The sequence below is a fragment of the Helianthus annuus genome, chromosome 16 (assembly GCF_002127325.2).
Source record: "Helianthus annuus cultivar XRQ/B chromosome 16, HanXRQr2.0-SUNRISE, whole genome shotgun sequence".
Lineage (NCBI taxonomy): Eukaryota > Viridiplantae > Streptophyta > Magnoliopsida > Asterales > Asteraceae > Helianthus > Helianthus annuus.
Window position 1 is genome coordinate 166,826,168 of NC_035448.2, and position 15,609 is coordinate 166,841,776.

Sequence of the window (15,609 nt, forward strand, 5' to 3'; positions counted from 1 at the left end):
TGCTCAGGTAAATACATTTTGACTTATTTTCCCTATACGGGCTTGGGGTACGGTATTTAAAATACCGCTTGATCGGGCGCACAAGTCCTGCTCCTTATGGGTGTACAGTCTTGAATAGCTTGTGCGACTTCGTTTAAACAGTCTTGTCTTACTTAAAGGCTTTGGGGGGTTATTGACCGTGTCCCGGATATCCTTGGCATTATCTTACGAGATGGCCACGACCAGAGCACGGGGTGTAGGCGTACACTCGGCGTGTATAACTCTTTAATGTGGTGTGTCATTTAATTCTTAGCCCGGACAGCAGATCCCGGGCCACCAAAGATACGAGTGCATGTAAATCGTTCACAAGTTTATATTATATAATTATCCCAAGTTAATAAAAATATTTATGCCTTGTGCATTTAAATCAATTTTCAATCATTTTCAAAATGAGTCAGTCGATTTGTATTTACCAGTGTAAACTGACGTATTTTTCCCAAAAGGTTAAGTGCAGGTACTATACGAAAATAGGCTGGCTGTTTCCTAAGAGCGTCCACTATAGTCTCGCAAGCTCGGACGACAAATATCTGTTGAACTATCTATTCTTATTTATTTGATCCGCCTGTGGATCCGTTTCAACTACTGTGATATTTATTATTGCAAATTATTTAAAAGTTGAAATGTATCTTTTCTGCTTCCGCTGTGCATTATTATATTGTGTTGATTGTCTATGACGATGCCAACTACGTCACTGTACCCCACACCGGGCCCACCGGTGACACGTGGAAATCGGGGTGTGACAAATAGGTTGCTCGAATTAAAGAGAATGAAATACTCGTTAATACGGTGTAATTTAAAAAAAATTATTAACGTATAAAAAATTTATAGCCATTTAAAAATCAAATGGGAAAAAGTTAAGTAAGTGAGAACATATCAAAACACCATTTCTTTATTTATTTTTTCAATTATTTGAACCTCAATGTTACTTAGAAAAATGTCAGTGCCTATCTTTTAACCATTAATCCTAAGAGATCAATGACTTTCAATTATTTGAATCTCAATGTTACTTAGAAAAATGTCACTGCCTATCTTTTAACCATTAATCCTAACAGATCAATGACTGAGTTTGTCACATACGGAAATCTATATTGTATGCAACATAATTTCTGATAGTTGTGTTTAATTCATAAAAGAGAAAAATGCTCGGATAGTCCCTGTGATTTCGTATTTTTTCACCTATAGTCCCCAACTTTCTAAAATTACCTGAATAGTCCCCAACTTTTCATTTTTTGTTCCCGGATAGTCCATGTGTCTAACTTCAGTTTGTTTTCTCTGTTAAGTGTGTGTGAAATGACCAATTTACCCTTTCCTTTAAAAGGCCAAACCACAGGGACTATCCAGGCATCTTCTACATTTTCAGAGAAAAACCCCACCACCACACTTCATCTTCAACCTCCACCCACCATCACCATCCTCCACCCTCCACCATCACCTTCTTCTCTGTAATGTTCTTTAAAGAAACCCTAAAACACCCAAGAGAAAGGGCAAATGGTAAGAACAGCAAATTCTTTATACTAATGTCAGATTCTAATTATGTTTTATGTATAACAATCAAATGATTCAAAGAATAGCCTAAGCAGTTTAAAAATGGTCCGAAATGTTGTTTAAAGTGTCATAACTTGGCAATTCTGTTGGGTGAAACCGTCTTGAACTATAGGATCTTGATCTGATCCACCCGCCTGACAAGCCTGACACAGTGAGGCTCACGCCGTTGATAATGATCAAATCTCGACACTATAAATACTCGTAAACACAAATATCAAGGTTCATCTAAGACAACTGAAAGATGAAAAACACTAAAGTGACACTTCAAGCAATTTGGCCGTACAAAATTGTGCAGCTTACATGAAAAATTTGATTAGATGAATAATTATACAAAACTATACAATGTAACTAAACGTATTACTAATTTACAAATGATCTCGAATCCATAACCAGCACTAAAATCAGCCATTAAAGAAAATAAACTACGGTTTTTGTATGCTCGAAAAGACGGTATATATGAAGAAAACGTCACTGAATGAATAAATTTGATGATTTGTATCCTATTAATTTGCAAATGAACTCTAGAGGTTCTGGCAAGCAAGTTATGAAGTACAAATTGCTGGATCAAGATGAGGGGGGTGTGAGTTGACTTGGGTGTTTTAGGGTTTCTTTAAAGAAAATTGCAGAGAAGAAGGTGATGGTGGAGGGTGGAGGAGGGTGATGGTGTGTGGAGGTTGAAGATGAAGTGTGGTGGTGGGGTTTTTCTCTAAAAATGTAGAAGATGCCCGGATAGTCCCTGTGGTTTGGCCTTTTAAAGGAAAGGGTAAATTGGTCATTTCACACCCACTTAACAGAGAAAACAAACTAAAGTTAGACCCAGGGACTATCCGGGAACAAAAAATGAAAAGTTGAGGACTATTCAGGTAATTTTAGAAAGTTGGGGACTATAGATGAAAAAATACGAAACCACAAAGACTATCCAGGCATTTTTCTCTTCATAAAATGGAAATTTTCCACCTTACCCCGTGTACTTGGTTATTTTTTCCTTTTGAACACCAACCCACCGACCTATTGGGCCGGGTTTTTTTATTTATCTATCGTAAAAAAAAATCCATCATTATTCCTCCTGATAGCCGTTGTCCTTGTTCCCGGTTGTTGTACAACACTCTCAAAACCCTAATTTCATCTCTAAACCCTAATTTCCAATTCAATCTTCAATCTCCGTTACTTCTGGTAAGTGATTCACACGCTTTCACGTTAGGTTTTCATAATGTTGTAACGATCATGATCAATTCACTGTAAATTACCTTTCAGGTGACTTTATCGGAGCTATTCGAGTGATATATTGACCGAAAAAGATTTGAGTTTATCGTGAGAAATTGAATCGAATCGATCACATGTCCGTCAATCAATCAAGAAGTGAGAACAACGAGCCGCCACACTACAGAAGATCCGGTCGATATGGTAACCCTGCTTCCGGTAAAAGGTATATAAACTTAGGGTTTGTTTTGGTGTTAATTAGGGCTTGTTTTGATTAGGTTTAATGTTTCTGTTTTATAGCTTCAAGAAAGTGGTTAGTAATGCACAAGGAGTACAGGGTAGGGTAACTGTTTCGAATCCTAAGCCGAATGGTGCACATGTTCAGCAGCCATTAAGAGGTATGTTTGGAGTTTGGAGTTTGCAACTAGCATTTAATTTTGTATGGTTTATATTCGGGGGACCGATTAGGTTTGGCTTCTTGATCAGATTAATAAATTGGGCTTCATTGTGATTATGGTAAAGTGAAAATAGTTAATCTAGCCCAATTTAAAATAAGGTTCTGTTGGACTTTTGTACGCTGGTCAACTTGTTTTAATCTGGAGATATGTTTACAAATTATTTCTGTCATTCCATTGTTGGATAGATAAAATCAGTAACAGCAAATGTAGACCTGTTGTACAGTAAATATATATTAAAACTTTTGATATTTATATGTTAACATTATTTTGAAAAAGATTGTTTCAAATGGTGATTCGATTGCGTAAGTTCTAACTCAACTTATTGTTTAGACTCTGTGTAGTGGGGATGCCACCTCACTTTGTCACGCCCCCAACACCATTACGCAATTGTTAAAAGGGGGTGCCAATGAGCCCATCGTTGTTCGAGTAATGGGCGTCAAAGGGGAGGGTGTGGGGTCAACTCAAAATCAACCAATCACACATATTATTTTTTTTTAAACCTTTCTCTAATTTATTTTTTAGTTAAAACCACTACACCCTTGTGAAAGAGTGGTTTAGTTAAAGTTTCATCGCCTACGTGGCAGTGACGTGTCATTTAAACAATGACATGTAGTTAAAACCACGACACAGTTTTGGTCATGATGTATTTAGCTTTTACATTCTATGTATATGCATTCTTTGTTAACTTTATATTGTTTGTTTAGCTATTGCAGGGGCACCTGGTGATTCACCTACTGGTGCTGTTGTAAAGCCGACTGATGCATCAGTCCAGAAAAGCACTGCGGGACTGCCAAAGGCTCCACAGAGTAATGTGGCTCCTCTTAACTCTGGCACCACAGGTCCTTCTACCCCTCTTAAGGGTACGTAGTTTGTCATTTTCAGAATTAAAAATAAAACTTAACGTGGGATTAAATTTGCGTTTCTTTAGTAGTACTTAGTTACTTACAAATTGTCTGTTGATGCTTTTTTGTGATTAGGCCCAGCTGATGCATCTAAGGCATTTTCTCTTCAATTTGGGTCTATTAGCCCCGGTGTTATAAATGGACTTCAGGTATTTATCATAGCTATGTGCAAAGAACACTTTTTTTTTTGTATTTCGTTAATCTCGATAAGTAGACACCTGTTTATAAGCATCATATATTTGTAGTTACCTGCTCGAACCAGTTCTGCCCCTCCAAATTTGGATGAGCAGAAACTCCAGGTATGTTTTTTTTGGATTTTGTTAATCTAGATAAGTAAATACATCGATCTACTTAAAAGTAGTATAATAGTGAAACTAGTTTTAAGCAACTTGCTACTCATTTTGATATTTTGTGATTATTATGGTGTTGCAGGCTTCTCTTGATTCTTTTAAGGCTATATCATTTCAAAATTCAGTTGTTCCAAAGCAACACTCACCAAGGAAAGATTCTGGGACTATCGATCAGCCCCGTGAGGCCCATCCAATCTCAAAAGAGAAAAAAGACACACCTTCATCACTTCTTGGGCCCGTTGCAGCCCATGATCAGAAATATACCGGTTCCTTTATAACTTCTATCCCTCCAGGTGTTTCCATGCAAACGCCATATCACCAACCTCAAGCACATCTTCAATTTGGTGGCCCAAATCCGCCACTGCAAGTGCCGCCACAAGTATTTTTCCCGGGAATTCAACATCATCAGGGCATCGCTCATCAAAGTCAAGGTTTGACTTTCTCGTCTCAGATGGGTCCCATGAACCTTTATACTAATTCTTACAATGCTGGTGCTCTTCTCCCCCCGCCATCTGGTTTTAAGCCATTGACTATTGCACAGATGACTCCTGGTTCTCAGCCTTTACGGTTTCATAATCAGGTTAGCTTCCTTTTTCTTTTTTCAAATATTAGGTCTACTCATGCTAAGTGTATGTTTGATGTGATATTGTTATCAGCAAGCTTCTAAACAGGTGACAGTAAAACAACCAGTGATTAGTTCACATGCAGAAAAGGCTGTTGACTCGATAGACAAAAGCCAGATATCAAATAAAAGTAAAAGACAAGGTCAACCTCTTAAAGATTCAGAGACAATTGGTGTGCAGTCATCCTCTGTAGGAGTTCAAGAAACATCGAAGCCGTCAACGTTTTCTGTGCGAATCAGCAAGGACATGTCAGAAACTAGCAACAGAGTTGAAGGGCTTTCAAAAGGTTTTGCTGACCTGTCTGCATCCAAATGTGATAATGATGAAAAAAGCCTTAACCCTACCCAAGTTAATGGTAACACCATTAAAGTGGATGTGGAAGTGCCAATAGCTAAATTTGGGGGATCAAAAGAACAAGTTCAAGAAGTTAAACGGAATCAAGATAACACTGTTCTGGATTTAAATGTTGCACCACTGAAAAAACATGTAGATAATATCGATGGTAACGCAATATTAAGTAAGGTCAAAGGGCATACAACAGCTAAAGGGAAGAAGAAAATAAAAGAAATCTTGAAAAATGCTGATGCTCGTGGAACAACTTCCGATCTCTATAACGCTTATAAACGTCCTGAAGAAAAGATGGAAACTTCTGCTGCTGCTGAAATTGTTGAAAACCCAAACCCATCCGTTAATTCTACTTCTGGAACAAGCTCCGTTTTGTCTTCTGATCGTGCTGCACCCTCCAAATTTGAGCCTGATGATTGGGAGGATGCTGCGGACATCTCTACTCTTAAAATTGACACAGGTTCGAAATCGAAACATCACAGTGAGGATGATGATGATGGAATGACTAAAAAGTATTCCAGAGACTTTCTACTGACATTTTCTGATCACTGTACTGATCTTCCAGAAGGTTTTAAGATTACACATGATATAACTGAAGTGTTGGTAGTAACGGGTGTCAACATGGCTCGTGAACCGTACCCTAACCCGGTTAGAGGCGGTGGTGACAGGTCAGTGATGGGATCACGGCTAGACCGTCGGCCAAGTAACATTGGTCTTGATGACAAATGGAATAAGGGGTCAGGAGGACCCATGGGTCCAGGGTGGGACCCATCAAGAGGGAGTCATGGTGTGTTGAGGACCCCACACGGTCAGCCACCTGGTCAATATGCTGGTGGCATTCTGTCCGGACCAATGCAGTTCCCTGGTCCACAGTTGCAACGTAATAACTCTGAGTCAGAGAGGTGGCAACGGGCTACTGGTTATCAAAAGGGCTTGATGCCATCTCCTCACACCCCGATGATGCATAAAGCCGAAAGGAAGTATGAAGTTGGTAAAGTAACAGATGAGGAACAAGCAAAACAAAGACGATTGAAAAGTATTCTAAATAAGTTGACCCCACAAAACTTTGAGAAACTGTTCGATCAAGTCAAACAAGTCAATATTGACAACGCGAATACTCTGTCTGGTGTGATTGGTCAGATATTTGATAAGGCTTTAATGGAGCCGACGTTTGTTGAAATGTATGCCAATTTTTGTTCTCACTTATCCGTAGAATTGCCTGGTTTTGTTGACGATAACGAGAAGATTACTTTCAAGAGATTATTATTGAATAAATGTCAAGAGGAATTTGAAAGAGGAGAAAGAGAAGAAGAAGAAGCGAATAGAACTGAAGAAGAAGGCGAGATTAAGCAGACGGAAGAAGAACGAGAAGAAAAACGAGTGAAGGCACGTAGACGTATGTTGGGTAATATAAGATTTATTGGTGAGTTATACAAAAAAAGAATGTTAACAGAAAGAATCATGCATGAATGCATAAAGAAACTGTTAGGTTTTAATCAGAAGAATCCTAACCCTGATGAGGAAGATATCGAGGCGTTGTGCAAATTAATGAGTACAATCGGGGAGATGATTGATCACCCACAAGCTAAAGAACACATGGATGCTTATTTTGTTATGATGTTTCAGCTATCAAATAACATGGCGCTTTCTTCTAGAGTCAGGTTCATGTTAAAAGACGCAATTGACCTTAGAAAGAACAAATGGCAGCAAAGAAGGAAGGTTGAAGGTCCAAAAAAGATCGAAGAGGTGCACCGAGATGCTGCTCAAGAACGCCAGGCCCAATCTAGCAGACTGGCCCGTGGGCCTAGTTCTAACCCCTCACTTAGGAGAGGGGGTCAACCCATGGACTTTGGACCAAGAGGGTCAGCAGGTGCTTTATCTTCCAACCCTCAAATGGGTGGTGGTTTTCGTGGTTATGGCAGTCAAGATTCAAGATTTGACTCTTTTGAGAATAGGACTTTATCGGTTCTGTTGAGACCCATGGGCGATGAGGCTATAACCCTCGGGCCACAAGGTGGTCTAGCCAGAGGGATGTCTGTTAGGGGTCAACCAACTAATGGTTATGGTGGTTCCATGATACGAGGGGGTCATGGTCCATCACGTGATGATCTAGCTTCAAGATACATGCCTGAAAGGTTCTCACCTCGACCAACTTATGACCCACACAATATACAACACAACAACGTGAACCATGGGAACCAAGACACCAGGAATATAGGGCGTGGTGTGTTTGACCGAGTTTTACCACCTGAACGGGCTCGTGCGTCTACTTCCCCACAAAGTGATTCTTCAGATAAAATCTTGTCAGAAGATCGCTTGCATGGTATGTCCATTGAGGCCATTAAAGAATTTTACAGGTACCATCTCGTTTGCTACTTTCTTTATTCAGATTTCTGTAGTTTTTTTTTCCTCTACAACACTATTTTGATTGGCTGGATGTTGATGAAAGAAATATTTGTTTTGTTTTCAGTGCGAGAGATGAAAAGGAGGTTGCTTTGTGCATCAAAGATCTGAATGCACCAGGGTTTCATCCAACAATGATATCCATTTGGGTGACTGATTCTTTTGAGAGGAAAGATATGGATCGTGATTTACTTGCTAAACTTCTCATCAGTCTTACAAAATCTCAAGGAATCCTTACTCGGGAGTCCCTTATTAGAGGGTAAATCTTCAATAATAATCAATATTTTGAAATGGTTGGATGACTTGTAAATCTCTAATAATCGGTTGTTATTTTGTTTGTCTAGATTGGAATCTGTTATGTCAACACTGGAGGATGCAGTGAACGACGCACCAAAAGCAGCAGAATTTCTTGGGCGCATGCTTGCACAAATACTTTTAGAAAACGTGATCCCGTATAAAGAAGTTTGGCGTTTGATACATGAAGGCGGTGAAGAGCAAGGGCGGCTGGTGGAACTAGGTCTTGCAGCCGAGGTTGTTGGAGTCATTCTTGAGATCATTAAATCAGAAAAAGGTGACCCCTTTTTGATCGGAATGCGTGCAGCTTCTAATCTTCGCGTAGAGGTTTTTCGTTCATCCAAAACATCAAGATTAGATAAGTTTATTTAGACTAGATCATAAAATATAGGTGGGTCGTTGGTTTTTATGTTTAGAATGATAAATTGGTTTGGATAGCAGTAGTTGGTATATATCATCATTATCAACCGGAAAATATTGAACTGTGTAATCCTTTTCTGGGCTCTGATGAGCATCTACATTTTTACTTGCTGATCTTTGCTTGATGTGAGTTAATCGTTACCGTTGACATTATGACTACGGAGTCAAAAGTACATTTTTTTTTTAATTTCGCTTCTTCTTTATAAATAAAAGAGTAAATTACAAGTTTTGTCCTTTATGTTTACATCAAATTGCAGGCGCTGTCCTTTTGGCCAAAAGTTTACAGGCTCCTTAACCTTTCAAAATCTTGCACGTTTTGTTCTTTAGGCCAAAGCTAGTTAGAAATCTCAATTAAAAACTGTCATGTGCATTTGAGGGTAAAATGGTAATTTCCCTCTCAACCCTTTCTATTCCCCCATTTATAACCCTCACCCCTCTTTCTTCATCACACGATTACGCTGGCAACAAGAAGAAGAGATGACACTTCTGTATGTAGACCCTTTTGATGTGGAAGCACAAAAGAAAATTGAAGCTGCAATTCGACTGAAAGGTATTGATGAGAACTGAAGCTTTTGCAAGGGTGGTCATGCTTTATGTTGACATGGAAGTTACCGGAGTTCCCATAAAGGCATTTGTTGATAGTGGGGCCCAATCAACCATAATATCAAAAAGTTGTGCAGAGCGTTTGGGCTTGTTGAGGCTTTTAGACCAACGTTATAAGGGCATTGCTCATGGAGTTGGCCAATCAGAGATTCTTGGTAGGATACATGTTGCTCCAATTAAGATCGGCAATAACTTTTATCCGTGTTCATTTATTGTGCTGGATTCACCCAATATGGAATTCCTTTTCGGATTAGATATGCTTCGTAAGCACCCGTGCACAATTGATTTGAAAGATAATGTTTTGAGAGTTGGTGGAGGAGAGGTTGCTGTACCCTTTTTGCTCAATAATTCCCATCGTCATAGCCATGTTAATTGGGACAACAATTAGAGCAGCAACAACATTATCATCAATCATTATCCAATCCTATAAAAGAAAAGAGTTTGTTTAATCAAACATATTGTGTGATGAAGAAAGAGGGGTGAGGGTTATAAATGGGGGAATAGAAAGGGTTGAGAGGGAAATTACCATTTTACCCTCATGTGTATTGCACATGACAGTTTTTAACTGAGATTTCTAACCAGGTTTGGCTTAAAGGACAAAACGTGCAAGATTTTGAAAGATTAAGGACACCGCCTGTAAACTTTTGGCCAAAAGGACAGCACCTGCAATTTAATGTAAACATAAAAGACAAAACTTGTAGTTTACTCTAAATAAAAACATAAAATAGTAGTCACTTAACTCAACTTAGTCACTCAACCCAAAACTTTCACTCAATTCTTTTTGGGTTTCTTGGTTTTTAATCTTTCATATGTTGCAAGATCCTAAAACTATTCAAAACAGCAGTTTTACACCCTGTGGTTAACCGCCGGTGACAACTTTACACCCTATTTTGAAATTTCGTCAACTTTATATCTCGTCGTTTCCAAAATGAATCAATCTAAGCCCATGCACCTTAATGACGTTAATATTCAACGTTAGTCACTAACGGTGCATGGGCAAAAGGGACATTTCACCTCGTTTTACTTAACCCAGTCAATCACCCACCCTACCTTTTCTAACTCTCTCATTTTTGCACCCGCTCATTCACACTCACACCTAAATACGCTTGTGGCGATATAAGGACCACCGGAGCAAAACATGCAACATGTCTTCTTCGGTAACCACCTACTGCTACCATCCCCACCAAATCATCCCACTCCGACCATCATTAAACATCGTAACATAATCACCAGAGCACCTGCAACCTTCACCTCCGGCACCGATATCAAACAACGACCACCATACACTCTCACCTTTTATCTTCAAACCACCACGAATCACCATCCGTGACCATCCAACCTCTCCGACAAACTTGAATATTCCGCACAACCACCGCTTTATCACCATCACCACAACACCAATGCTTTCCATCGGACATCCATCGCACCACCTTGACAAACATCGCCATACTTCCTATTAGCTTGTGATATATTTGAAGAAGAAGAAGACTTAAATATACAGGGACGTAAATTGTCAGTTATTAGAAACCACAAGGTGTAAACAGAAAGGGTACAAATGTCATTTCACATTCAAACTAACAGAAATATGATGTCATCAGACAGCAGGGTCCAAGATTTATGCATATTGGAAACGTGAGGGTATAAAGTTAACGAAATTTTAAAATAGGGTGTACACGTGTCAGCAGAGGTCAACCACAAGGTGTAAAACTGTAATTTACTCTTAATTGTAAATTGGTTGATGTGTTATAATTTCAACTTGTTTTATTGTATAATAAAAACAATGAATTAAAAGCATTATATGTTTATCAAAAAGTGCATACGTATGTTTATTGTATATAAGATTCGAGATTCAATCCATATATATTGAAGAGAAAATCATGACATTTTCATAAATAAAATATATTACAACACTATAGTAGAGAGAGAAGAGTGTGTTGGAGTCAATGGAGTGTTAGATCAATCAAAAGCAAAAAATAAAGTATTAGACCAATGAAATACAAGAAAATTTTGAATACTAACTTAGTAACTTGTGAGGAATAACACAAAAGTTACTAACTAATAGATGCTAAATATAGTTCAGTTGGGTTATTACAACGAAATTCAGTTGGGCGATAATGAATGAGTTGAGTTACGGCCGAGTTCGTCTATGCTTGAATCAGATTCATTTAACTAACAAAAGCTTGAGTTTGGATCAGACTCAACCAATTTATTAAATGGTGGTACAAAATGGCCTTTATCAAGGCAATAAACGGTAATCATGATTGTTATTTTTGCCATTACAAAACTTCTATTTTTCAACATGTCTAATCAAGTGTTGCTAGTTCTCATTACGAAAGGTTAAGCTTATATTTTAAACAAAAATGTAAATATATGTAAACAAAAAGGGAATGACCAATGTCAACTTTCCCCACGACAACCTCCTGACTATCTTAGTGATTCTGTAACAGGTTGTCCCTTTTTATCTTTTTTTTTATTTAGTATTTTGTTTGGTGATTATTTTCTACTTTTATTTAGTATTTTGTTTGGTGATTATTTTCTATAAGTTATTATAATGTTTTAAAGGAGCAGTGAGGCTTTGCTCAGACCTTGGGCCAGGCTTAGTTTGTGCATCTCTAGTTGGGCCTGTAAATGCAGCTAATTACATATTTATCGGGCATTAAAAATCTGCTTTTTAACGTAATGATACAAGTGTTCTGGTAACACCGTCTTCAACGCGAGTGAGGTACGGGCGACCTCTTCTTTGTTTTCCCACGAACAACTCTACTCTCTCTTCTAGTCACGTCTACTCACAAAATTGTGTGTATTTGTATTTCTGTTAATAAAATGATTATTAATTTGGTTTATGTGTTTAGAAATTAATTAAATAGACTGTGCAAGTTTTATAAACCGTAAAGTTGTACTTTATAAAGTGTTTCGTAGATTTTAAAAGAAATAGTTTTGATATTCAAAAAGGGGCAGTGACACAGTTTGTTGTCCGTTTACCTTCTATCTCGATGTAAACGTTTACACAACTTTATAACTTATAAGATTTGGTATAACCTTATTACACGACCTACCCATAATTTTAATCTAAACCTTTAATTTCTTTTTTTTATCTATACCTTATCGTATTATAACTTAATCATATAACTATTAAATATTTAACATTATTATTATTATTATTATTATTATTATTATTATTATTAAACTTAATTTTAGAACTTCAAATAGTCCCATGAAACCTTTAAAATGAAGTTTTATACTTGAATCCCATGAAACCTTGGAAATGAAGTTTTATACTTTTATTAGAAATTTCTTCATTTATACTTGAATATGTTATTTAGTAAAATGAAGTTTTATACTTGAATATGCTATTTAGTATTCTTATTATTTAAATACCTTAGAACGGCCCAAGAACTGAATTTGATCAAGAAATTTCTAATAAAAGTGTTAAACCGATAAAGATACTTCATGATAACTACATGTTCCAAAAAAAATTAAATCGATAAAAATTTTAACTACATTTTAAATCAAATGATCGGCTCCAACTGTCAAACCAAGACGAATTGTTAAGCCGCTAAACTGCAAAAAAAAAAAAAAAAAAAAAAAAAAAAAAAAAAAAAAAACCTACGAGCCGAACCTTTTGAATCTCAAACCAGTCAAAATGGCCAACTTGCGTCGATTCCAATAGTTCAGTAGGTTTTAATTTTTCTTAAACCCCTAATTTATATAGGTTGATAATCCTGAGTATACAGGAACCGCATCAGTGTTCGGAACCACTAGGCCAGCCTTAACAACATTGTATAGTCTAGTTTTGGGTTCTTCGCAAGCGCCATTAGCAAGGATTATGCAAAGTGTGTCTCTATGTTTTCTTCCTTTATGAAGAACGGTGTCTTCATTGAAGGGCTGAAGCCTTTTCATTGTCTCATGTAGTGCAACAATGGAATTATCATTGTTAATATTTTCATCAATAACAATTATGTCTTCTGTCTTCCGAGTACCCGTCCGCGAATCATCGCTAAACAGCCCTTTATCAGGGTCGCCTCCGCCGCCGCTGAAGCCGCCTCCGCCGCCGCTAAAACTGCCACCGCTTGAATGCTCCTTGAGTGCTCGTAAGATCTCTTCTTGTTGTTTCATCGACTGTTCTTGTTGTTTCAACATGGCGGCTAGGGTTTCTTGGAGATTGCCTTGCCATGTTCCTTGAGAGTGCTGTCAATTTCTTGATTGCGAGTGTTAGTCATGGTAATCGAAAGTAATTCCGACCGGAGATCAGAACGGCTCTGATACCCTTGATAGGGTTAAACCCTAAAAGAGAAGAACTAGGAGAATATTTGGAGAAGATAGGAGAATTTCAAACTTTAAATCTGATTTCCTTCCTTCATATTACGTACATAAATAAGTAAATAACCCAAACAATTACATTAGACTCCCTAAACTACTAATCATTAGTAAAATACCCCTAAACTATTATTCTTCACGTAACAATACAAACGGTTACAACTCATGAATATTTTTATGTGGAAATGAAAAACTAGATTAATATTGGGTGTACCTATTTGCACACCCATTTGCCTATTGGCATACCAAAAAGATGTTTTTTGTCTTATATGCACACCCTGCAGTGTCGAGCTGTGGCTAAAGCGCGACGTTTTGGTCCGGTCAACCAGACAAAGACTGACGGGTTTGTTAACCGGACCAAAACGCCGAGCTTTGGCCGCGTTTTGGTCCTGTCAACCAGACAAAAGACTGACACCTGGTCTGGTTGACAGGACCAAAACGCGGCCAAAGCTCGGCGTTTAGGTCCGGTCAACAGACCCGTCAGACACCCATCAATCTTTGACTGGTTGACCGGACCAAAACGCCGCGCTTTGGCCATAGCTCGACACTCCAGGGTATGTACATATGACAAAAAACACTTTTTTGGGTTGGCTATCTACACACTTGGTGTGTAGATAGTTTGAGCCTTAATATTATATATTATATAATAGTACCAATAGGCAACACAAACAGCCAACAATCTCGCTTACATTAAGCACCAAGGCATTAGTGTCTAATACAAATAAACTATCCTAGAACTACACCAAGGAAGGTTGTGTTGCCATCCGTTAATACAAATAAACTATTTAATACTAGAACTACACCAAGGAAGGTTGTGTCGCCCATCCGTGAATGGTTGTTACTCAACTCATGTATTTGATTCGCAAATGTTGCTCGAGCTTTCTGATTTCTCAGTACAAAGATTTAACTTTGTGAAAGTATTGAGGAATTGTTAAATCTCGTTATGCAATTGACAACAACTCACTTTCCAACATTGCAACTTGGTATCATGCTTCTTGGAAAACAGTCTTGTGAGGACATCTCACATTGCCTTTGGTGCTTCTGCGTCTCGAAATTGTTCCAACAGTTTTTCTTCCATTATGGCCTATAACACAAACATGGCCTTCCCAACCTTGATTCTCCACTTGTGAATGGCGTCGTTTAGATTGTTTCTTGGAACTGTGGTCTCTGCTATGTTAACAACCACCCACAGGTCTCGTCCTTGTAAAAATGACATACAAGTAGACCATGTGTTGTAATTTTGATTTCTAAGTTTCTTGACCCCACCAACTCCTTGAAATCATGGCATCGTCATCCTTGCTGTGATACCGGTTAACTGATCCTACCCAGTTCCGCATATATCATATTTTTCTATAAATAATATAAAAAAGTATGATTATCTAAAGTTTATGCATTTGGAATATATTTGTCATTCATACTACTACTTTGATAATACAAAATAAGAGAATATGTTGGCATTTTCAATGATATTTAATCTTGTAATATAGCTGGAAGAAGATATTTTTGTCATTCATGCTAGAGTTAATTGCCATTTTAGTCCTTGAGGTTTGTTCAAATTTGTTATTTTAATCTAAATAGTTTTTTTTCGTCTCTGTGTCCCTGAATTTTCCCTTTTGTTGTCATTTTGATCACATACCCTAACTCCATCCAAAAACCTCATTTTTAACTAGGGGTATTTTAGGGATTTTCATTTTAAATCTTTTCAATTGTCATTTTGATCCAATTCTAAACAATCAAAAAAATCCAAAAAATTCTAAAAAAAAAAAAAAATCGTAAAAATAAAAAAAATTCCAAAAAAATTCTAAAAAAATAAAAAAATTCTAAAAAAATAAAAAAAATTCTAAAAAATAAAAAAAAATCTAAAAAATCATAAAAAATTCTAAAAAATAAAAAAAATCTAAAAAATCAAACAAACATGGATAAATGGATTTCTGCCGCTTTTTTAGAGTTTTTATTTTTTTACCATGTTAGATTCTCTGTTTTTTTAAATGGATAAATGGATTTCTGCCGTTAAAACCAAAAGAGGTAAGGAGTTCATGACCCCTCTGTTGAACCCTTTGATTATAAAAGAATAAAACTTTATAATCAATTTTTTAACAGTAAAACTAAC

General features: G+C 37.3%; 1 protein-coding gene and 1 pseudogene across 3 annotated transcripts; both read left to right on the top strand.

The window, feature by feature from the left end:
- Window positions 1-2,606: 2,606 nt before the first annotated feature.
- On the top strand, window positions 2,607-8,732 carry LOC110904702 (eukaryotic translation initiation factor 4G). Of its 3 annotated transcripts, none has more exons than XM_022150547.2 (10): window positions 2,607-2,757; window positions 2,839-3,010; window positions 3,085-3,182; window positions 3,947-4,102; window positions 4,220-4,293; window positions 4,390-4,443; window positions 4,577-5,075; window positions 5,155-7,819; window positions 7,933-8,124; window positions 8,210-8,732. In XM_022150547.2, exons 2-10 carry the CDS (start codon window positions 2,922-2,924, stop codon window positions 8,529-8,531), a joined length of 4,149 nt encoding a protein of 1,382 aa, XP_022006239.1. In that variant the 5' UTR covers window positions 2,607-2,757; window positions 2,839-2,921; the 3' UTR covers window positions 8,532-8,732. The 3 variants fall into 3 exon arrangements, with proteins under 3 accessions (XP_022006239.1, XP_022006238.1, XP_022006240.1); XM_022150546.2 differs by having other exon boundaries at window positions 4,577-5,074; window positions 5,151-7,819; XM_022150548.2 differs by lacking the exon at window positions 4,390-4,443 and having other exon boundaries at window positions 4,577-5,074; window positions 5,151-7,819.
- Window positions 8,733-9,011: 279 nt separating this feature from the next.
- On the top strand, window positions 9,012-9,944 carry LOC110907741 (annotated as a pseudogene).
- Window positions 9,945-15,609: the final 5,665 nt, after the last annotated feature.